General features: G+C 49.3%; 1 protein-coding gene across 2 annotated transcripts in view; it reads left to right on the top strand.

Moving 5' to 3' along the window:
* Positions 1-347: 347 nt before the first annotated feature.
* Positions 348-23,423, top strand: part of LOC148542845 (protein argonaute-3) — a 112,695-nt gene continuing 89,619 nt past the window's right edge. For both annotated transcript variants that reach the window (XM_088460299.1, XM_088460305.1), the window contains exon 1: positions 348-1,234. In XM_088460299.1, the coding sequence (XP_088316425.1) occupies positions 1,216-1,234 (19 nt within the window). In that variant the 5' untranslated portion in view covers positions 348-1,215. The remainder of the gene's footprint in view (positions 1,235-23,423) is intronic.

Here is a 23,423-nt window from a genome sequence, read left to right on the forward strand (position 1 = left end):
CCGCCCAGGGGATGTCACACACAGCAGCAGCGCGGACAGAATGATCGCTGAGCCACCCAGGCGCGGGACAGGGTGACACTACTGTCACTGTGTAACCAGCTGAGAGAGCCAGCGTGCGCCTGACGTCAATGCTGCGTACGCGCACACGCCCGAGTATGAGCGCACATGCGCAGCACACGCCCGAGTATGAGCGCACATGCGCAGCACACGCCCGAGTATGAGCGCACATGCGCAGGACCCACAAATACAAACTCTCCTGTAGCCGGAAGTGACGCATGATGTGCGCTATGTTACCGGTAGGAGAGTCTTCCAGTGAAGCGCTTGTTGACGCGATGTCCGGCCTCCGGGGGAGGGGGCTGGAGGAGGGAGCCGTCAGGACCTAACTCCTCCTCAGTAGTGAAAGAAGCTACTTGGGGACCAAGAGCTACCGGCGGCCGCTAAACTAAAGCCGAGTGTGCAGGGAATAACAAGGGCTGACGTGGAAGCAGCGCGCCATACTAGCCGATCACCTCTTCTCTCCTATCAGTCTCCACCAGCGGACCACCAGCAGCCAGCACCGACCAATCACAGCTCGGCTCCTCTCACTCCGCTCAGGTGGTTGAGGGGGAATCCGGCCAATCACAGCGCACCTCCTCCTGACTCATGGCTTGCTCGGAGTAGAGGACAGGTAGCGAGAGCCGCCAATAGGGGGACAGAGAGTGCGGGACAGCCAATCAGCGCCTGGCAATCCACAAACATACAGCCTTGGTAGAGATGAGGACCAAGAGGTGACTCAGCCATCACCACGGCAACGGCAAGTCAGCTGCTGGACCAGGCCACCACCCCACCCTCATCCCAGCCGACTGCTGCTCTACTGTCGCCTTCCAGCTGACATTACAGGTGTGAAAAGAGTCAGCCAATCAGGTTGCACCTCTCTGCTCTAGGGTGAAGAGTGACCAAAGCCAGCCAATCAAAGGGAGGGAGAGCCAAACTAGGAATCCATAAAAGTGTAGCCAATCAGCAATTAGCTTTTCCAGTGTCTGTCTTTTTAGAACAGGAGTGCCATTTTCTGGAGTATGTCACAGGGAGTTCCTACATAGTGACAGTTGCACTAATTGCCCAAGGACCATTAACAGAGGAAAGAGCCGCAGAGGGCTGTGGATAAAGGACCCGCCATCCTTTCACCCTCAGATTGGGATCCACAGATTCGGGACAGCCAGACACTGACCTCCATGAATGGAAATCGGAACCGCAGGTAAAAAGACTTCAAGCACAGTTTGGTCTTTGGAGTATCAGGTAGTGGAGATTCTATTCCTGTCATAGTCATCCATGGTCCTTATTTCTACTAGTAACGGGTTCTGTGGAGAAGAGCAGGTTGTGGGATAAATCCTCAATAAATGCAGCACTGCCAGCAGACTTTTGGTAGAGTTCCATTTCTTTCAGTGTTTACCATCAAACTTCAAATATAGTTTCTTCCATGAAATATTTTCTTTCAGTAAACATGTAAAACAAATTTTGGAAACGCACCTTGTAATACATTATGATGAGCTCCGCAGTAGTTTAGACCTGCGAGCTTTTACTTTATTTTATCAAACTAAGGGCACAATTCTATTCAACGCGAAGTGAATAGTGCCGGGAATCTGCTCCCGGTGCTATTCAGTTAATCGTGCTGCTAAGCCCAACTAAGGATTTCTAAGAAATCCCACAAAAGTCCAGGCACGATGCTGTTTTAGGCCCTTAGCGCCGGGAAAACTGCATTGCGCTGGGAAGTTTTGTCCGAAAAGCCAGTTCTCGCACCTAAACACCCTGTTTAAGGTGCGAGAACGAGCCTTCCATGAATTAACTTTGCACAGAATTGAATAGCGCCAGGAGCTCATTCCCGGTGCTATTCACTTCGCGTTTAATTGAATCGTGCCCTAAATATTGGTTTTAGATTTGTGTATGCAAATGTATTATTGTGTTTAAGAGACTGGCAGAATTTAGAGTTCTTTTAAGTAATATCCTAAATGACTAAAATAAAATGTTTTATTATACAATTTTTAGAAGTAATGTACTTCCAAATAAATTCCTTAGCTGTTCTAGAAATAGTACATTTGATGTAAATTATCAAGTGTGGTGAATATTATTAAACTGCAGATTTTTATTGATGTCACTGTCAGTTGACAGTGGTTCTTCACCTTTGTTCTCGGCACCCTTAGGGGGCGAGTTAATTTTTTGTAGCTCCAGTCTAAACTTCATCGGAGCTATTCAGTTGATTGCGGCACCAGACCCTTTCTCGGGTGAGAATGTACAATTTAGCCACATCATACAGCTTCTCCCGTGCTATGTGCCGGGTGTGCTGCAATTACGATGCACCTGCCACTCGTGACCAGCCCCAATGCCCGCAGGATGGTGTGAGCAGAAACCCACGATAAGTGCAATTAGAGTTTCTGCTATTTTTTCACGGTCCACCTAGGCCAAAATACATACCTGACATTTCTGTTTATTAAGTAATTAGGTCTAAACAACTTAATAACTATTTACGTCCTAATAACTTAGTAGTAATTAAGAAAAAAATAATACACACAAAATAAATTGAAAGAGAAAATATATTAATTACACTTTTAATTAACCACAAATAGGTCCAACATATTTTCAGGTAATACAAATATGAAGAGTTCTCCCGAAGACATTCACAGCCATGGTTGGTATAATGGTTAGCATTACTGCCTCACAACCCTGAGACCCTGGATTCGATTAGTACCATGGCTGTAACTGTGTGGAGTTTGTATAATCCCCCCCGTGCTTGCGTGGCTTTCCTCCCACAATCCAAAAACACACTGGTAGGTTAATTGGCTCCTGACAAATATTAACCCTAGTGTGTTTGTGCTAAATGCCGGGCTGCTCTGCAGTAACAGAGCGCCAGCACTCGCGATATATGTGGTAGGGAGTATAGATTGTAAACTCCACTGGGGCAGGGACTGATGTGAATGGCCAAATATCCTCTGTAAAGCTCTGCGGAATATGTATGCACTATATAAATAAGTGGTAATAATACAAACCTGCTATAGCACTGCAGAGGTTAATGAACATTTACAGAATTACTTATCACAATAGGGGATAAGTAATGCGGATCCCTGCCTGCGGGGGCACGCGTCTTTACGCAGTAGCCTCCAGTCTCAGGAGACGGACCGGAGGCGCTGATGTGGACACTGGTGCGCCCGCGACTCCACTAGGCCACCGGGGCATTATTATACTGGCGCAGAGGCCTATTTACCGGCCAGGGGCCTGGTGGTTAAAGTCAGCACGGGGAGAAGGCGCTCTTCCTGCAGCCACTCCCCTAGCTCAGGGCACCATGCCACTGTGGTCTAGCCATTCCCTGAGCTGCTCCTCCTTCACTCTCCACCCCCTCAGAGACGTGCGGCAGCCATTTTCTGCTTCACAGGTCTCCGGGAATGCTGGGGCCAGTTTCCTTGTATACTTCTCCCACGGGCCAGGTTATACAGCACTATATCCTACCAGCCACTGCGGTCTGTGTAGTTGATTGTAGTGCCAATTGCAGATATATAACTTTTTTTTCTCTGCGTATGTGACTTGTGCTTGCGCTGATCTATACTATCTATACTGTCCTCTTATACGTTTCCCTTTATTCTAATTTACCCTGACATACTAGGTATAGGTGGTTCATTGTACCTCGCATCTCCTCTATATTAGTGAGGGCTGTCACCTACTATATAGCGCGGTTGCACACTATGCTGTTCCATATTACACATACTGCAGGGTGTTCACTGCACTGTATCATACTGTGTGTTTTATTATTATTGTGGCTATGTCTGGCAGAGGAAAGAATAACAAGCAGGCTGATGCTGCTGCTCCTACTCTGGTGTCCTGTAAGTCCTGCTCAGCGGGCTTAGCCCCATTGGACCTCATTCAGGATGGTCTTTGTACTAATTGTTGCACAGATTCCGGCCCCTCAGCCCCGGTGTCTCCTCCTCAGGACCCACCCTGGGCTGGCTTTTTTCAGGTGCTGACAAAGATTGTGGGCCACTTGGCAGTCCCTGTGGTAGCCCCCCCTGTGGGATGGCCACAGCAGGTATTCCCTGCAAATCCTTTGCCTCCCCCATGGGTAGACGTACTGTCTTGTCTACCTCAGTACAGAGTTTGGCTAATACCTCTACAGTTTTTCAGCAAATGCTGCAAAAGAAAAAGCCTTTACCTACTAAACATGCTGTGTTATATTCCCAGTCCACCCAGTTATCTGATTCTGATATATCGTCTGGGGAGGCAGAAGACTCAGACCACTCTCACTCTGGACCTTATTCAGAGTCGGTCGCAAGCGCCGATGCTCTCGTTACCGACTCGATGGTTAGTCCTGCGCAGCGGTCGCACTGCGCGTGCGCAAGCCCTGGAGAGACAGAGAAACTCTGTCGCTCCGGAGCTTGTTACCAAAGGGGCGGCTGTCGATGTTGATCGACAGCTCGCCCCATTTGGTAGGCGGGCCGGGGGGGTGGTTTCCAAAACTGAGGCGTTCCTTAACGACGCCTAATGTTTTGTGGGCGGCCGCACTGACATCATCAGTGATGTCAGTGGGGAGCTTCCTGCTCCATCAGAGCAGAAAGCTCCCTGGGGCTTACGAGTGCCCAGACCCAACCTTAGGGTCTGGTCGTAAGCCCCGATGGTCGCGATGGTGATCACCATCGCGACCATCAACCTGGTCGGTCTTTAAACTGTGGGTGGCAACCCACAGCTTAATGATCGACAAGGAGGCGGGCGTTCAGGATGCAAGCAGCCGCCCTGATTCAGTGCGACCGCTTGCATCTAACGACCGCCTCTGAATGAGGTCCTATGACTCACCCTCTAAATTAAAAATACTTTCTCTTGTGAGAGCTGTAAAATATATTTTACAAATAAAGGAAGAATCCTTTCCTAGCTATCTGATCACATGAGTGAAGCATGGAATATGCCCGGTAAAATGTTTCAAATTCCAAAACGTTTAAGTTTCTTCCAGCTACGGATTGCACTAAATGGGAAGTTCCCCCAGCAGTGGATTCTCATGTAACATGTCTGGTCTAGAATGCCACCTTACACATACATACTGCCACCTCCTTGACGGAGACTACAGACAGGCATATAGAAGCTTGTCACAAATCCATGTAGGGGTACGGCCTGGGTGGCAAAAGCCATTGAGAGTTGGCTGAGGCCCTAGAAGAGACATTTTCCCTTGATGCTTCAAGGGAACAACTATCCTACATATCTCACATTAGGGATGCAGCCTCCTACTTGGGAGAAGCAGCTATGAATACGGCTCTCCTGACCTCCAGGATATCTGCTACTTTGGTAGTGGCCCGCCATATTGTTTGGCTCCATTCCTGGAAATTGGACTCAGGCTCAAAAAGGGCTCAAGAATCTCTTCCTTAATTTGGGGATATCCTATTTGGTCCAGAATTAGATAAAATTGTGACTACTTTGGCAGCTTCCAAGATGGCGTTCCTCCCCTCTACATATAATACAAAGCCTCGGACATCATCCTTTCAGTCCTTTCGCCCTCAAGAAAAAGCTGAGGGTCAGTCCTTTCCACGGCAGCATGCATTATCCAAGGCCTCCAAGCCTAGAGCCAAACAAGCCTGGGCTAGACGTCCACCTACCAACTCTGAAGACAAGCCTACAGCCTGACTGGGCGGTCCTCTCCCTGGGGGCTCCCAGGGTGGGAGGCCGATTTCTTCAATTTGCCCAGATTTAGCGTCAGACCACCTTAGATGCCTGGATAAGAGAAGTGGTCTCCCACGGATATGCTGAACAAGTTTATCAGGGTGCCCAGGTTTAGTATGGAAACCCTCCGTTCTATTATCTTGACTATGGGGATTTTATGGTGTGTCTGGACATTCAGGACACTTACCTACATGTACATATAGCACCTTCTAATCAACAATATCTCCTGTTTGTTATCGTACAGTAGCATTACCAATTTCAGGCCCTACTGTTTGGGCTCTCAACGGCCCCTTGGGTCTTTACCAAAATCATGGCAGTTATGACGGCCTCCCTTCGTCGTCAAGGGATCAGATTACTCCTGTACTTAGATGACCTCTTGCTGTTGGCCAGCTCCCCAGAGATTCTTCACCGCCATCTGCAGGTAACAATTGCCTTTCTACAAATGCACGGGTGGCTGATCCACTGGAAAAAGTCTTCCCTGACACTTTCTCAAAGAATGGTGCATTTAGGAACCCTCTTGGACTCTCAGGTTCAGAGGATTTTTCTAATGACAGACAAGATCTCCTTAAAACAACACTGAGTGCGCAGACTGCTCCGCAGTTGCCGAGTGTCAATTCACGGTGCAATGCAGACATTTTGATCAATGGTGTCCACCTTTGACATAGTGGAGTTCGCTCAGTTTCACTCCAGGCCCCTTCAACACCTGATTCTCTCCAGGTGGAACGGGCTACCCCATCTACTTTGATTCCAGATGATGGGCCTCCCCCCGGAGGTTCGCCTCTCCCTAGCCTGGTGATGACACACATTCTGTTTAGACAAGGGTCGCCCCTTTTGGATCCCGGAATTGGCTCTCCTCACCATGGACGCAAGCCTCCAAGGGTGGGGGCGCAGTGACCTACCAACACTCCTTCCAGGGTCGCTGGACCCCAGTCGAGGCAGAGTTACCAAACAATATCTTGGAACTTCGAGCCATCTACAGAGATCTCACTCTGGCTCAGAATATTCTTCAGGACAGGCCAGTACAGGTACAGTCCGACAACGCCAAGGCAATGGCAAACCTCAACCACCAAGGAGGCACTCTGAGGTTGGGCAGCAATGGCAGAAGTGTCCCACATTCTCACATGGACTGAACGCCATCTCCGCGGTATTCATCCTGGGAGTTCTCAATTGGGAAGCAGATTTCCTTAGCCATCACGATGTGCATGCAGGAGAGTGGTCTCTACATCCAGAAGTCTTTTAGCTCCTGGTATACATATGGGGTCTGCCAGATGTGGATCTCATGGCCTCAAGACACAACAGTAAACTTCCAGTAAATGGAACCTGGACAAGGGACCCCGAAGCAGCCTTCGTGGATACCTTGTCCGTGAAATTGACCGTCCATTTGGCATTTCCCTCAATATACCTGCTTCCTTGAGTTGTTTGGAAGTTCAAGCAGGAAGTGGGCACAGTCCTGTTGATAGCTCCGGCTTGGCCCAGACGCCATTGCTACTCCGATCTTCTGAGTCTCCCCCTAGACGTTCCTCTTCAACTTCCTCTACGAGTAAACCTGTTGTCTCAGAGTCCATTTCTACATCGGGACCTAGCCCGTCTGCCATTAGCGACTTGGCTCTTCAGACATCCCTCCTAACGGCTAAGGGATTTTCCAGCTATGTGGTCCAGACCATGCTCCGAGCATGTAAACCGGCCCCAGCCAGAATTTATCACAGAATATGGCATATATATTTCCAATGGTGTGCTCCTAAAAACTATGACCCTCAAATTTTTAAGGTTTCTAGAATACTTACCTTTCTGCAGGCTGGATTAGATCTAGGCCTCCGCCTAGCACCGCTGAAAGTGCGCGTCTTTCCTCTATCCATCTGGTTCCAGCGCAGAATTGCTCCTCTACTGGATGTTCACACCTTCCTGCAAGGTGTTCTACTTATACAACCTCCCTTTGTCCCTCCTGTGGCTCCAACGGATTTGTCAGTGGTGCTTTACTGACTTTAGGAACCTCCATTTGAGCCACTGGAATCAGCGGATGTCAAGTGGCTCACTGCGAAGACTCTGTTTCTTTTGACTATAGCATCTGCCCATAGGGTATCTGATTTAGGAGCGCTTTCATGCCACTCCCCTTTCTAATCTTTCACCAGGACAGGGCGTTTCTTATAACATGCCCGGGCTTCCTTCCCAAGGTGGCCTCTCATTTCCACCTAAATGAGTAAATTGTGGTTCTGGCCTTACAGTCACCAGACCTCTCGGCAGGTGAGGCCTCTTTGGATGTGGTCCGTGCTCTAAAGATCTATGTGGACCGTACTACTTCCATCAGGAAATCAGACTCCCTCTTCGTCCTATATGGATCCCACAAGAACGCATGGCCAGCTAACAAACGGACTCTGGCCAGATGGATTTGCATGACTATCTCACAGGCTTACACGCAGTCTGGCCTTCCTGTGCCAGCTACAGTATCCGCTCATTCTACTCGCTCTGTGGGTCCCTTGTGGGCATCCCAGCGTGGCGCTTCAGCTTAAGAGCTATGCAGGGCGTCCACATGATCATCTGTTCACACTGTTGTTGGGTTTTATGCCTTTGATACATTTGCCTTTCAGGATGCTTCTTTCGGGCGTAGGATTCTCCTATCAGCTCAGGAGCGTTCCCGCCCTTGAACAACTGCTTTGGGACATCCCCATTGTCTCCATATGTAGACCATAGGGTCCGCAGGGCACCTTCCCTGACGCTCTTGGCTTCTATGGGTTTCTTCTCTTTGTCACTTGTTTCCTTCTCTGTGTGAGAGTGTGATTCTTCAGTGTACAAGTTTTCCTTCTCTCTTCTCCTGCTCCTGCCTTGGGCTTATTGACAAAATTGAGTTGCCCTTGGGCTGTGGACGGGGTATAAGGGACAGTACCGGAGAATCCTGGGTTTGAAAAGCTTTGGTGTTCGGTTCTCCAAGGTCCCACCTACACCCCATTGTCTCCCTATGGACTTTCTCCTATTCATAGAAGGGGTTACCGTGGAGAATTCGGAGATCTCTCCAGTGGTAGATATCGCTTTCCCATACAGTACTATGGGGAGAGCGATTTTCATAGAAGCACAGAAAGCTCAGCTTTCAGTTTTGCGTCTACAAAAAAATGTGCCATCTCAGGACGGCGTAATGTGCCTCCTGAAGGGAGAAGAGCAGGGAAGACTCCTGTCTCACTGCCTTCTCCCCGCCCCCTTCTCAGTCACCGGCCAATCAGGGGAGCCCAGGGGAGTAAGAAAGAAAAAATGCTCCCCCACCACCGCTACTCTGAACTGCATGTGCCAGGTCACCCACCTCCGTGTTCTGCTGACTGTCCGCTGCCAGCTTGCTCTCTCTCTCCATCCCTGCCGCTATATATTAGTTGACCTGACATATGCCGCATCACTGCTGACTGCCCACTGCCCCCATTGTCGTCTCGCTCTTAGGCAGGATCCGCCAGGCGCATTCGCAGAGAGGAGTTCAAAACAGCGCACGCGCATAACTGTAAAGGAAAAAGAGGAGACCGGACCACTGCACCGGGATTTACCGCATCGCTCCTCCAAACAGGTCAGAGTACATGAATTGCTAGTTGGCAAAGCTATAGATCGCATCGAGCTGATGCGATCTTTAGTGATAAGTAACAATTCTGTACCGCAGATCTACATGAATAAACCCCTTAGTTTTGACGTGACACGAAAAATTGTCCATGATTAAAACAGTCTCCACTTAGGTCAGCTCAAGCTGCGTTAGTGTCTGCCCCTGTGCTTTATTTATTGTCATGCCAAAGCAGGCTCTTACCGGGAATTGGAAGCTAAGAAAGCACTTGGACGGCTGTTTCTTCATTGACTTGTTTCACTAAAATCGTCACTGCTCGGCTTCCTTTTGTCATACATACATGTTTCATAACACCTAAACCTTCCTCGACAAATGCTCTATAGAGTAGTGAAAACACCATCAAAATCCGTCCGGTTGTTCTCGAGATTAGTCTGAACAAACAAACAGATTCCAACTAGGGACTTTATTTTATACTTTGTATCGATACAGCAGTTTGATTTGGAAACGGGTATTTTGCCGGATATGACCGCTAAAATCAATAGAAAAAAACAAGTTGCCTTATATAAAATAGCTCTCAATGAAAAAAAATGACAATTGTTTTTTAAGGCGCGGTAATTTAATGGGTACCCAATGTTGCAATTCAAGTTTGTTTATTTATTGCGCTTATCTCGCAAATGCTAAACCGGTCTAAAGTTCAGGTTAGTGCACCCAAACCACGGACTTTTCACACATTTATGCTCTCCTCCTCAGGAGGGGGTGAGCAGAAATTCCGGTGCCAGCGGCTGTTCGCTCCAGAATGGAGCAACAATTGAATTGCTCCGTCGGGCACCCGGCACTGACAGCATCAACTCAAGCATTTTAATCGTCCCTTCGAAGATAACTTTACAGTTTTTTCTTTTTATTTTTTTTATGTGCTAAGCAGCTAAAGGCACACTATTCTGATATTAACCATTTTGGAGGATCTGATTTATTAAAGCACATACCTTTTTGCAGTATGGTTTATCCCTGGATTGCAGGGGGCTGCAGCAGTTTTTTTTTTAAATGCACTTTGTTAACTCCAAAATATACTACTACTCATTTAAATGTACCCCCAAATTAACAACAACAATTATTTTTCACCAAAGAAATTGCTTTTATATAATTTTTTTCACACTAATGCAAAAGTGCATAGAACAGTCATTTGCCTCAATTTAGGAACCCCAAATACTTATATTACAGCTATTAATACACTTCTATATTGATTACCAAGGTCACTTTTGCTTTTTTTGGTGTTCAGACTGATTTCCCCCAAAAAAGTCTTTTTTGCTAGTTTTACAATTCGCGGTATTTGCACGTCCGCGTTTTTGCCTGTTTTGTAATTGAATAGGGTGAAAAGCGGGAGTGCGCATTGTGAAAGTACGCGATAACTTCACCTCTATTGCGCCTTTCGCCGATCTCTGCTTTTTGCCGCTAATTGAATCCGGCCCATAGCTGTGAGGAAGAAAGGGCCAGTTGGTGCAGCTGGTAGGGAGGCGACGGGGCTAGAAGACTGTGTGGAGCCCACACTGTGGATATTAGAGAAATTATATAGATTCCTAATCTAAAAGGATTAGAAATCTGAAGGTAAGTTGGTATAGGAGTGATATATTATCGGCCGTCGGCATCCCGACTGTGTAATCTCGGCAAGGGTCTAATGACAGGTGTCGAAATCCTGACGCCTGTCATTTTACCTACGCTGGGAGCCCGGCATCCCGATCGAAGGTAAACAGGGCGCGGACAGCGCTGGGGGGGGGTTAGGTTAGGGGCTCCCATGGGGGAGGCTAGGGTAAGGCACCCTCCGGGGAGACTCAGGGTTAGGTTAAGGCACTTACAGGGGAGGTTAGGGTTAGGCACCCTTAAGGGAGGGAGGGTTAGGTTAATTAGTACTTACCACTTACCTTAGCTGCTGTCGAGATCTTCACTGGTGCCGGTCTTCCGACATCAGGATTTGAACCACCGGACTTGCGTCCAGCGTAAATTTCATACCGATCCCATATTATCTTCATTGGTGCTTAGCAGTGCAAGATCATTTTTACAGATAGTGGATTTGTATTTGGTTTGGATCTGAAAAGATTAAAACTCAAGTTGGCTGTAATTGCACACTGTGTGCACAAAATGTATTCGTTTATTTCTACTTCAGGGTCCATAGGGTATCCACAGGATACCTTGGGGGGTATAGGTGTGACGTCAGTCGCTGGGCACCATAGAGTTAAGCTTTTCAGCCTCCCAGGATGCACTAGGGTCCCCCTCCTATACCCCGCCCCCGAGCCAAGGCACCTCAGTTTAGTTGGTGCCCGGCCGGCGTCGGGTGCACCTGTCGGAGTGGGGGGCTAGAAGAGCCCCTGAAGCTTTCTTCAGTGCAGCTGTGGCTGCACATCTGGATGTACAGCATGGACAGTCAGTCCTGACGTCCATGCTGTCTTCCCTACACCCCCGCCGGTACCAGAACGCCGGTACCGATCCGGGGATGCTGGTGAGCATCTGGGGTCACAGCTAGCGGTGACCCCAGATGTTCCGGACCATGGCCGGATCCAAGGGGGACAAAGGTAAGCAGCGGGGTCCCGCGGTGGGTCCCCGCTGGTCACATGGTCCTAAGTCCCCAGGCAGGGGGCTCCCTGGGGACTGGCTGCAGCGTGGAGCCAGGCGACCAACCTGCGCTTTCCACTACCCCCTGGGACAGCGGACCGCAGCAGAGCGGTAGCGCTGCGGCGTCCCAGGGGTTAAATGCATGCCAGGGGAGCGCGCCTTCCCTGTCTCACAGCCGGCGCCTCCCCCGCTGCACACAGCCCTCTCTGCATGCTGCCGACTGGTCCTGTGGCAGCGCTCCTCCCCCAGGCCAGCCTCCTCTCTGCTCCTCGGCGGCCATCTTCTCCAGAACTCATGGTGAACGCTGCTGGAAGCGCTGGACGGAAGCATCGTGGTCTGGGTCCCCCCGCATACCTCTCCTCCGCTGTGGCTCAGGTCTGTGTATGCAGCGCTGTGTCCTACCAGGCCCTGTGTCTGTGTAGTTGAGTGATCAGCGCTGTTAGTGCAGGAATTGTTATCTCTCTGCATTGTATGTGACTGTGCTAGCGCTGCCTGTAACTTTTCTTCTCTAAACTGTCAGCTTTATTACTGTCCCTGTTCTTCTGCTAAAGCCCTTGCGGTGCGGTGCTGCAGGGTGGTCTCTCGCCTATTTAATACTTAATTGGTGAGAGAGGTCACATACGTGGTGCCATCATGTCTGAAAGTGATTTTCCCCTCCGGCTACAGTGTACCACGTGCAAAGTACCGTTAGCGGAGGGGGAGGGTAGCGCGGAGGGCCTTTGCCGGCAGTGTTTGTCCATGGCGCGGCCTATTACGGTTACAGCACCGGTACAGGAGCCGCCCTGGGCTTGTTTCGCTCAGGCGTTAACAGCTTTAGTGGGCCAGTTAGCTCCGCAGCCCGCGTTTACTCCGATGGGTTTGTCCCAGCAGTCTGTGGTATCGTCACCCATGCAGGGGTTCCCACGACAATTGGTGGTACCCCACAGTCTCCCTATTTCCCCGCTCCCGGGTTCTCGGGAGCCAGCGTGGGTTAACTCCCTGACGAGTTCTGTACAGCACTTGTCGGATGTGTTGCAAGGGGAGTCTGTGATGCGGCCTCATAAAAGGCCGGTGGTGTCTCTGTCCGCTCCTTATGAGGATGACGAAGGGACGTCTGATGATGGGGAGATTCTGGATCCTTACGATCAGGAACCTCTCCATACTAAGGACGCTGATGCTAAGTCCAAAGTATATATTCCTGGACTTATTCGGGCGGTCCGCACAGCCTTGGTGATTGAGGACGAAGTTCCCCCAGCGGCTAAATCTAAGTATGCCTTTTTCAAAGATGTGAAGGGCGATGCCACAGTCTTTCCTCTTTCGGGTCAGTTGGTGGACCATTTAGAGGAGGCGTGGAAACAACCTGGCAAAAGATACCAGCCGCAGAGACACCTGGCGGTGGCTTATCCGTTCGCGGATAATTATTTTGCTAAGTGGGAATCCCCTCCACAGGTGGATTCTCACGTGACCCGTCTTGTCCGTAGTGCCACATTGCCGATGCCATCCATGTCCTCCCTTAAGGATGCTACGGACCGCAAGGTAGAAATCTGCCTCAAGTCCGCTTATTCCCTTGCAGGGGGGGCAGCACGGCCGGCTATGGCCATTTGCTGGGTTGCCAGAGCGATGGAGCGCTGGGCGGATTCATTAGAGGCTTCTTTTGAATCCGGCCGAACAGGCGGAGTTGATTGGCAATCTCCGTGATTCGGCCACCTACATCAACGAGGCGGCTCTAGACATTAGTACTCTGGTGTCTAGAATTTCTTCAGCAGCGGTAGCTGCTCGTCGCACCTTGTGGCTGCGATCCTGGAAGGCGGACGCAGATTCCAAGAAAGGTCTGGAAGCGTTGCCGTTTACCGGAGAAGTTCTCTTCGGTCCGGATCTGGATAAGATTGTGGCCACGCTGGCGGCAGCCAAATCTGCTTGTCTCCCGTCGGCCGCTGCTCCTTCTGGTTCGGGACCATTGTCCTTTCGGTCATCTAGGGCCCAGGGCAGGCCCAAACCACAGTCGTTTCCTCGACAGGCTGGCCCTAAGAAATCGGTCAAGCCCCGGAAGCAGGCATGGAGTACCAGACGTCCGGCCCCCAAGCCAGATGACAAGCCTGCGGCCTGACTGTCCGGGCCTCCCTTTGGGGGATCCCAGGGTGGGAGGCCGCCTGCTACAGTTCGCCCAGTGTTGGTCGACCACTACGACAGACACTTGGGTTCTGGAGGTGGTTTCCCAAGGATACGCCCTCTCCTTCCGGCACAGACCCCCGGCTCGCTTCTTCACCACGGGTCTCCCATCAGACCGGAACAAGGCTACGGAGCTGCGGAAGGTATTGCACACTATGCTCCAGGCTGGAGTTATAGTGCCTGTTCCATTCTCCCAGAGGGGCCAGGGTTTCTATTCAAATCTATTTTTGGTACAGAAACCCAATGGGTCATATCGTCCGATTCTCAACCTCAAAGCACTCAACAAGTCTTTGCGGGTCCCGAAGTTTCGGATGGAGACCCTACGGTCCATCATTCTGGCGCTGGAACCTGGGGACTACTTGGTGTCATTGGACATACAGGACGCTTACCTGCATGTCCCTATTCTTTTCCGCCATCAACAGTTCCTCAGGTTTGCAATCCGCAGCGACCACTTCCAGTTTCGGGCGTTACCTTTTGGCCTGGCAACAGCACCACGTGTTTTCACCAAGAAATGGCGGTCATGGCGGCTTCTCTGCGGCTGCAGGGAGTCCGCATGTTGCCGTATTTGGACGACCTGTTATTGGTGGCAGGATCTCCAGAGCTCCTGTTACGCCACTTGGACCTGACCATTGCACTGCTGCAACGGCACGGCTGGCTAATCAACTGGCAGAAGTCCACTCTAATCCCGTCTCGGAGGATTCTGCATCTTGGAGCCTTATTGGACTCGGGACAGCAAAGGATCTTCGTGACGGAGGACAAGATCTCTGCTTTACAGTCAAGGGTGCGCAGTTGCCTGCACAGCCGCCGGGTGTCCTTACACTCGGCGATGAGGTTACTGGGCTCCATGGTGTCGGTGTTCTACATGGTGGAATACGCCCAGTTTCACTCCAGACCTCTGCAGCACCTGATCCTGTCCAAGTGGAACGGGCTGCCTCAGTCTCTGAAGTCCCAGACGATTGTGCTCACCCAGGAGGTTCGCCTGTCCCTTGCGTGGTGGTTACAGACGACCCACCTCAACAAGGGACGTCCGTTCTGGGTTCCAAATTGGGTCCTGTTGACAACGGACGCCAGTCTTCGGGGCTGGGGAGCAGTTTCGGGTCCACACTTGTTCCAGGGCAGGTGGACGCCGACAGAAGCGGAGCTTCCAATAAATATCTTGGAACTCCGTGCGGTCTTCAAGGCTCTCCAGCAGGCACAGCGGTTTCTCCGGGGTCGCCCGGTGCAGGTCCAGTCGGACAACGCTACCACCGTGGCCTACATAAACAGGCAAGGAGGAACTCGCAGTCGGGCGGCTCTCGTAGAGGTCTCTCGGATCCTGGTTTGGGCGGAGCGCAATCTTCCGGCCATATCAGCGGTCTTCATCCCGGGAGTGCTAAATTGGGAGGCGGACTTTCTAAGTCGCCAGGACGTTCATCCGGGGGAATGGTCCCTGCACCCGGACGTTTTTCAACTACTGGTGGACAGGTGGGGTCTTCCAGAAATCGACCTCATGGCGTCTCGGCACAACAACAAGTTGCCGGTGTACGGGTCTCGCACAAGAGACGAAGGGGCGTCTCTGGTGGATGCTCTGTCCGTCCGGTGGACGTTCCGGTTCGCATACCTGTTCCCTCCGGTCTCCCTTCTTCCACGGGTAATCCGGAAATTCAAACAGGAAGGAGGGACGCTCCTGTTGATAGCTCCCGCGTGGCCCAGACGGCACTGGTTCTCAGACCTTCAGGGTCTGTCCGTGGACAGTCCTCTGCGGTTGCCGCTACGACCGGACCTTCTGTATCAGGGTCCTTGCCTTCACCCGGACCTGACTCGGCTGTCTTTGACGGCGTGGCTGTTGAGACGGCCATGCTGAGGTCCCGGGGGTTTTCCAGCTCTGTGGTGCGTACCATGTTACGAGCTCGGAAACCGTCTTCCGCGAGGATATACCATCGCGTGTGGCATACGTTCTTCCAGTGGTGTCGACCGAGAGGTTATGCACCGCGGGAGTTTCGTCTGTCTCTGATTCTCGCCTTCCTGCAAGCGGGACTAGATCATGGGCTTCGCCTTGCTTCTTTGAAGGTACAGGTTTCGTCCCTATCTGTCTGGTTTCACCGTAGGATTGCTACAATCCCGGATGTGCGCACCTTTATGCAGGGTGTTCTCCGCATTCAGCCGCCCTTTGTTCCACCTGTGGCGCCTTGGGATTTGGCTGTGGTCCTGAGGGCTCTCCAAGGACCGCCGTTTGAACCACTGGGCTCAGTGGATCTTAAATGGCTAACAGCTAAGACTGTTTTCCTTCTGGCCATTGCTTCGGCCAGACGTGTTTCTGAGTTAGGGGCTCTTTCTTGTAGACCCCCTTTCTTGGTTTTTTATGGGAACAGGGCAGTGCTCCGCACTCGGCCCGAGTTTCTTCCCAAAGTTGTTTCTCAGTTTCATGTTAACGAGGAAATAGTTGTTCCGGCCTTTAACTCACCGGGTCTTTCCGTGGGTGAGGCCTCTTTGGATGTTGTGCGGGCCTTAAGGACTTATGTTGACCGCACTTCTTCGTTTAGGAAGTCGGACGCTTTGTTTGTCCTCTATGGCTTCCGTAAGAAGGGTTGGCCTGCTTCAAAGCAAACTTTGGCAGCCTGGATCCGTATGGCTATTTCTGAAGCTTATCTTCATGAAGGCCTACCGGTCCCTCCTTCTCTGAAGGCTCATTCCACTAGGTCTGTGGGTCCTTCGTGGGCAGCTCGACGTGGTGCCTCGGCAGTTCAGATCTGCAAGGCTGCTACGTGGTCCTCTGTCCATACCTTCGTGAGGTATTACAGGTTTGACACCTTCGCCTCTCAGGATGCTTCCTTCGGGCGGCGGATTCTCCTTTCTGCACAGGAGCGTCCCCACCCTTAAAGGATACTGCTTTGGGACATCCCCAAGGTATCCTGTGGATACCCTATGGACCCTGAAGTAGAAAATATGAGATATGGTAAGAACTTACCCTTGTTATCTCTATTTCTACGAAGTCCATAGGGTTCCACAGGACTCCCGCCCTGTCGCACCTGTGCTGCAGATGGGCTTTGCTCTGGTCACCGGTTTTCCGTCTCCCTCTGGTGAGAATGTGATTCTTGTATGTGTCCAGATCTTTTTTCTCTCTCTTCCTTCTCCTCCTCCGGCCTATGGCTTGATAACTAACTGAGGTGCCTTGGCTCGGGGGCGGGGTATAGGAGGGGGACCCTAGTGCATCCTGGGAGGCTGAAAAGCTTAACTCTATGGTGCCCAGCGACTGACGTCACACCTATACCCCCCAAGGTATCCTGTGGAACCCTATGGACTTCGTAGAAATAGAGATAACAAGGGTAAGTTCTTACCATATCTCATATTATTCTCCAGAGAGAAGTACTTCTGAAATTAACAAGTGTATCGGGTTGGGAGCATTTAGGCATTTGTGTGCATGTGTATTTAGGTGGTGGGGTGGGGGCAAGTATCAGGTAAGTTGAAGCTGACAGTAGGTTGAGGTCAGAAAGCACAAAGTCTGCAGGGTTTATTTGCTAAAGCTGGGCATACACAGCCAGATAAAATGCCTGTCAGACCGACAGACATTTTATCTGGCAGCCTGCCAGCCGCAGATGTCCGCGGCATACACTGAGATTTCTCAGTGTATTAGCCCGACATCTACACTCCGCCCCCGGGGAGGAGACCTTTCCCTGTTCCTTCCATGGGAAGGAACACAGGAAATGTCTGTCTGTCGGCCGCGGCTGGGCATACACTGCCCGATGCGGCTGATATTTAATCGCATCGGACGGGCATGCTGGACAACCCAGCATGCCTGACTGAGCAATATTTAACTTTCGGTCACCCGCACACATGCTACAATTATCGGGGCGATCTGCGGATATTGGTCGGATCGCCCAGATAATTGTAGCGTGTATGGCCAGCATAAGTATTGGGATCTTGGGACACTTCCGATCATGTTTATACCCAAAATTTAAAAGGGCATGGCTTTTACTAGCTGTGTTTTGCTTGTAAAGTCATTACGCTTTTAAATTTCGGCAGGGTTGGATGGTTTAAACCAAACAGTTTTTTTGAAAAAACAACACTTTTTTTTAATCATGCTGAGACTGCAGGCACAACACCGTGACTGGTATTATTCCACATTCTTGTTGCTTGTGGAGTAAGCTGAACCAATGCAGTAAATCACACACTACAAAGATATAGGCAGTATGAACTAGATAAGAGAGGTGCTAAGACTTCTCCCCCATCAATCCCATAGGGTAGGGAAAAAAACACAGCTAATGGTGCATACACACAGTCAGATTTGCTAGATGAACGATTTCATCAACGTTTTGAACGTTTTTGTGAACGATGACCAATTGAACGATTTCTGACAGTATTAAAATAATGAAATCGTCCAAATCTTCCTACAAATACAGTCTGTCAGATATCGTTATCTGACATGCGGGAGCGCACATCGTTGGTCGATGCATGCTCCACATGTCAAAGATATGAATGATTTTTACAATCGTTATCGTTCAGATATTTAACAAAATCTGGCCATGTGTATGCAGCATTATATTCTCAATCTTAAAGAGTAAACACCAGCACATAAAACAGGCAGTATACAGAGAAACACCTCATGGTTTCCATGTTTACCTTTTGTATTTCAATTCAAAACCTTCAGTCCTATTGAGATGAGTGCTAGAAAGAAATACTTAGGGATAAATTTACTAAGATGGGAGTTCTATTAAGAAGTGACGTTGTCCATAGCAACCAATCAGATTCCAGGTATTATCTTCTAGGAGGTGCTAGGTAAATGAGAACTGGAATCTGATTGGTTGCTATGGGCAACATCACTACTTAAATAGAACTCCCATATTAGTAAATTTACCCCTTAGTTTCTGGGGTGTCACAAGTAATGAATGGTGGACGAGCAAAAAAAAGCACTATTGAAAAAAAAGTTAACCCCTATGTTTTTCCCATTATTTAACAACTTCTGACTGCTCAAGCATCTTCAGCTAGTGTAGAAAGAATTTTTCTTCTTTCAGTTTAGTTCATTAGAAGCTTCGAAACAGGCTGGGAACTGAAAAGGTCTCTAAACTAGTGTTTTTATTCAAAATGTTTAATGCCAGTGACACTCCTTTTTTGTGTTTGTGTGTTTCTCTGAAAAGTGCTTTTGCATGTTTTAATTATGTTTAGTCTAAAATAGGTTTGATTGAAAGATGTCAAATATATCATATCAAACCCTAATAACTTTGGTTTGTTAATTTTAGAAAGCATTAAAACGTGATTGATCATGCATAGCAAGAATCTTTTTTTTTTTTTTTTTTTTTCATTTAAACATTAATGCAAAAAAACTGGTGTAAACCAGAAAACCATTGTTTTTTTTTCCAACCCTGAATATCGGGCATAAACACGATTGGAAGCGCCGGATTTTAGAAACCAATGCTTAGTAAATAAACTCCCAAAATGGAAAGCTAAAGATGCAGTGGAGGCTACTGGAAGAGAACACTGGGTCAAGGGGGTGTCAACTGGGAGATGCCAAACAAGGAATTAACCAAAAATTGTTTTGTAGTGGCGTATGTAAAATATAGGAAATAATTGTTCTAGCCATGATATGAGATGGATGATGTGGATTTCAAAGCAAGTGAAGGAGGTTTTAGTGTGGATTGTCTTGGTAGACCATTGTCTCTGGGTCGAATTGTAGTTCAAGCAGAGCTGAAGGGGTGAATTAATAATCATCTTTGATGTTAACCTTAAAAAAAAAAAAAAAACATGAAAATTGGTGAGTCATTAAGTAATCACACTGTAGATTTTCTATTTTTGATGTATAGAAGATGCACCCAGATCTTTTCTCGGTAGGAATTTCTTCTGACTCTTCTCTCTTAGGGCCATATTCTATTAGTATGGGGGAGGTGTTTTTTTGGTAGGTGAGTGCTGAATGTGCATTTTTTTTCCTTTTTGCGATTTTTAACTGTGCTTGCAACCATTTTCATGTACCCCAAATTTGCTGGGACTAGTTATTTTCACCATAAAACAACTGCTAAATGCTATTCTTCCCCACATGTGCAAAGACGCCAATTAGCAGCTATTGAGAGCATTTAAGTTCCCCAAATAGCTTCAGTAGGGCTATTCGGGGACATCTTTTGGGGGTGTCAGGCTGATTTCCCTAAAACTGACAGCACTTTTCGCCTGTATGCATTTTGCCGGGTCCCGTTTTCGCGTCCTTTGAAATTGAATAGGGTGAATATCTGGGGGGGGGGGGTGTCCAGTAAGTTTCTGCGTCCAAAACACGTGATGTAGTACATTTTGCCGACGGTGGCGAAATGACGGTGGCGAAATGATCGCAGCTAATTGAATACGGCACTTTGTCTATATAACAAGCAAGAAACTGTCTGGCTGTTTGTCCTTTATGCACGGACAGAGTTTTGGACCTAGCTCCACCAAATTTGGCATGGTGGTGTAGTTTGACCAGGATTAGGTTTTTGCCTAGGTTTGAACTTTGTCAGGGCCACACACTGTTAACACAGTCCCTGATTCAGAGCCGGACGCTCTGACAGAGCGCTCGCTCTGAATCAGGGCCATCCCTGCTCCTTTTTGGAGCGGCCTCCTGGCCGCTCGCATAGCTGTGGGTGACCACCCAGAGCTATAGCGAGCGGCCAAAATGATGGTCGCGATGGTCAAGACCATCGCGACCATTGGGCTTGTGACGAGACCCTGCGGTAGGGTCTCGCTGCCGCAAGCCCAGGAGTGCTTTTGGCTCTCAGAGCCAAAAGCTCTCCCACTGACATCACTAGTGATGTCAGTGGGGCCGGCCTTAGACGGTAGGCGTTCCCATGGGAACTCCTCCGTCTGGGCAGCCACGCCCCCGGCACGCCCACCAAAGGGGGCGTGCTGTCACTCACCATCGACAGCACGCCCCCTCTGGCTTGGCCTTCGTTATTCCCGGTCTCGCGCATGCGCACGATGGAGCCGGCTCCCTCATGCGCACTTGGGCAACATCGACCCGCTTGCCAGGGCTCGCGAGCGGGTCTGAATCAGGCCCAGAATCCCTAAAAATGGGGACACTCTTAAATTGCACAGGTTCCGGAGATGGCTCAAGTGGAAATTGACAGTCTGCCAAAAACCTGTGTGAAAGCTATCCTATTAACCCCACAGTCTGAGCAAGTGTCAAACTTTAGGTGCATACACACTAGACCATATTTGAAACGATATTGCAGATAACGACACATCTTTACAACATATTCATTTAATCCTCTACTGTGTACGCACTTGATCGTTAACGATGCGCTTTCCTGAGGGTCGTTAACGATATCCCCAGTAGTCTGTATTTGCAGCACAATCTGGAATGCAGCATGGCCCCGCTCCCGCCATCGTTTGTCGTTGCCGGCATTGGCAAGTGTGCATGCACTTTACCGATGCTGGGTCCCGCAGCTGCCAATAATGCTGGATACCCAGCTTTTGACTCATGCAAGTTCATAAAATCCAGAGTTAGTCCTCTTTAAAGTGACCATATATATTAGTCAGTTTTCTGTGTTTGCATGGAAGGGTGTAACTAGAACTTTGTGTGCCAGGTAGCAAGATCTAAAAAGGCCCCTCCCCTAGAGGTAAAAAATATACCTAGATTTGCACACACACAACGCTTATTCAGGTTATGCAACACAGACCCCATTCAGGTTATGCCACACAGTAGTACACCTTATACACATATGCCATGCAGTAGTAGTGCACCTTATACATTATTCCACACAGCAATGCCCCTTACACATTGTACCACGAAGTAATGTCCTTTACATCTTATGCCACATTTTAGTAGTTCCCCATATAACACATTCCACACAATAGTAGTGCCCCTTACATATTATGCCACACAGTAATGCCCCTTATACATTATGCCCACCTCCCCATGTCCCTCCAGCAGCCTCTCGCCTCCCCCTTTGTGCCATCAGCAGCCAGCAGGTGTGGATTTGGTACCGGGCCACCAGCTAATTACAGCTGGCGCAGCGGCAGACATGGACAGGCAGCGCCGCCGCAATTTGCATCTGGTGCCGGTCGCGAGCCAATTAGGAACCTACATTGCTAATTGGCTGCTGGTCCCCCAGCTCTACTTTCTTTGCAACCGGCGGCGCTGTCTCTCCATCTTTGCCTGCTGGTGCGTCAGCTGTAATCAGCTGGCGGGCCGGCACCAAATCAATACCACTGACACAACACCTTTTGTGTGTGACTGGGTGCAGGGGGAGTGACGAGCCACAGAGGTAGCTTGGGCACCATAGCAGACGCACCCCTTTGCACCCACGGTAGTTACGCCACTGTTTGCATGCATGTTGGCAGTCGGGTCCTTTTCAGGATCAATGGAATGGGGTTATAGGCGAGGCAATGTAAACAAATAAAGGCTGCAGGTGTACTTCAGGGTCCAGTTTTCAACCTGGGCGACATCTGGTATCCCAGCTAGTTTCAAAGTGTACTTGCATCAATATTTTGCAGTTGTTCTTCAGTGTGAACACCAGAGGTTTTACTGTGGCTGTATGACAAAGCTGAGCCTTGTAGTAGCTGCAGCAATACCTCCCACGATAGATGCTGTAAATCTAGTTAGAAGCCTAGAATCCCCTTCCCAAGGATACACATTTTCTTGTGTGGTTTTTTTCCTTATTTTAAACCTACTGAATCTGTTTAGTCTTTGTCATTTACGTACAAAATGTTTATATTATGGAGCTTCTAAGAAATCAAAATGGACCAATTTAGATTATAAAAACAAACATCTAGCATTGTGTAGAGCAGTGCTTCTGAAATCCAGTCCTCGGGACACAGGAACATTGTATGTTAGCCATATCTCCCTGTAGACTGTAGTTATTCCGGTTGTGGGGATGCTGATGCTCAGAATGCCAGGGTCAGAATCTGTAGCTGGCATCCTGACGTTAAGAAATGGGGTTAGGGGGAGGGTTAGGGGTTAGGCACTAGGGGTGAAGGTCAGGTTTAGGGTGCGGGGAGGGCTAAGTTTAGAGGTAGGGTTAGGATCCTTATCGACAGGTGTTTGTATCCTAACCCTGTCATGATGCCAGCGACGGGATTCTGACTGTCGGGATTCTGAGCGCCAGCACCCATTACCCAACCCCTCCCTGCTGGAGTACAGGTGTATTCATTGCTGACCAATGCATTTTAAAAGATCCACAAGTGGTTCTAATTATTTCACTTGTGAATCTGCGAGGAGACCAGAAAAACATGCACCACTTAAGTAGAGGGAGATTTGTTTATATTCAAGCATTAAAATGTCAATTTATGATGACATGCCCAGTGGGTTAGAGCTAGAGCCAGAGGGCAATAAGGGCAGGCAGAACTGGGGATAGGGAGGAGTAAGTGCAGACAGCAGTTGCGACAGTGCTGGGTCCAAGGAAGAGGTTAGAGGCAGGCAGTACTAAGGGTAGGGAGGGAGTTAAGGTAGATAGTTAGGGCAGTATTGTGGGCAAGGAGGAGGTTATGGACAGGCAGTGCTGGGGTAAGGTGGGCAGTGCACACATTTAACAGTCAGAGTAAA

Source organism: Taudactylus pleione, unplaced genomic scaffold, assembly GCF_031769625.1.
Source record: "Taudactylus pleione unplaced genomic scaffold, aTauple2 ptg000007l, whole genome shotgun sequence".
In the NCBI taxonomy this organism is placed as follows: domain Eukaryota; kingdom Metazoa; phylum Chordata; class Amphibia; order Anura; family Myobatrachidae; genus Taudactylus; species Taudactylus pleione.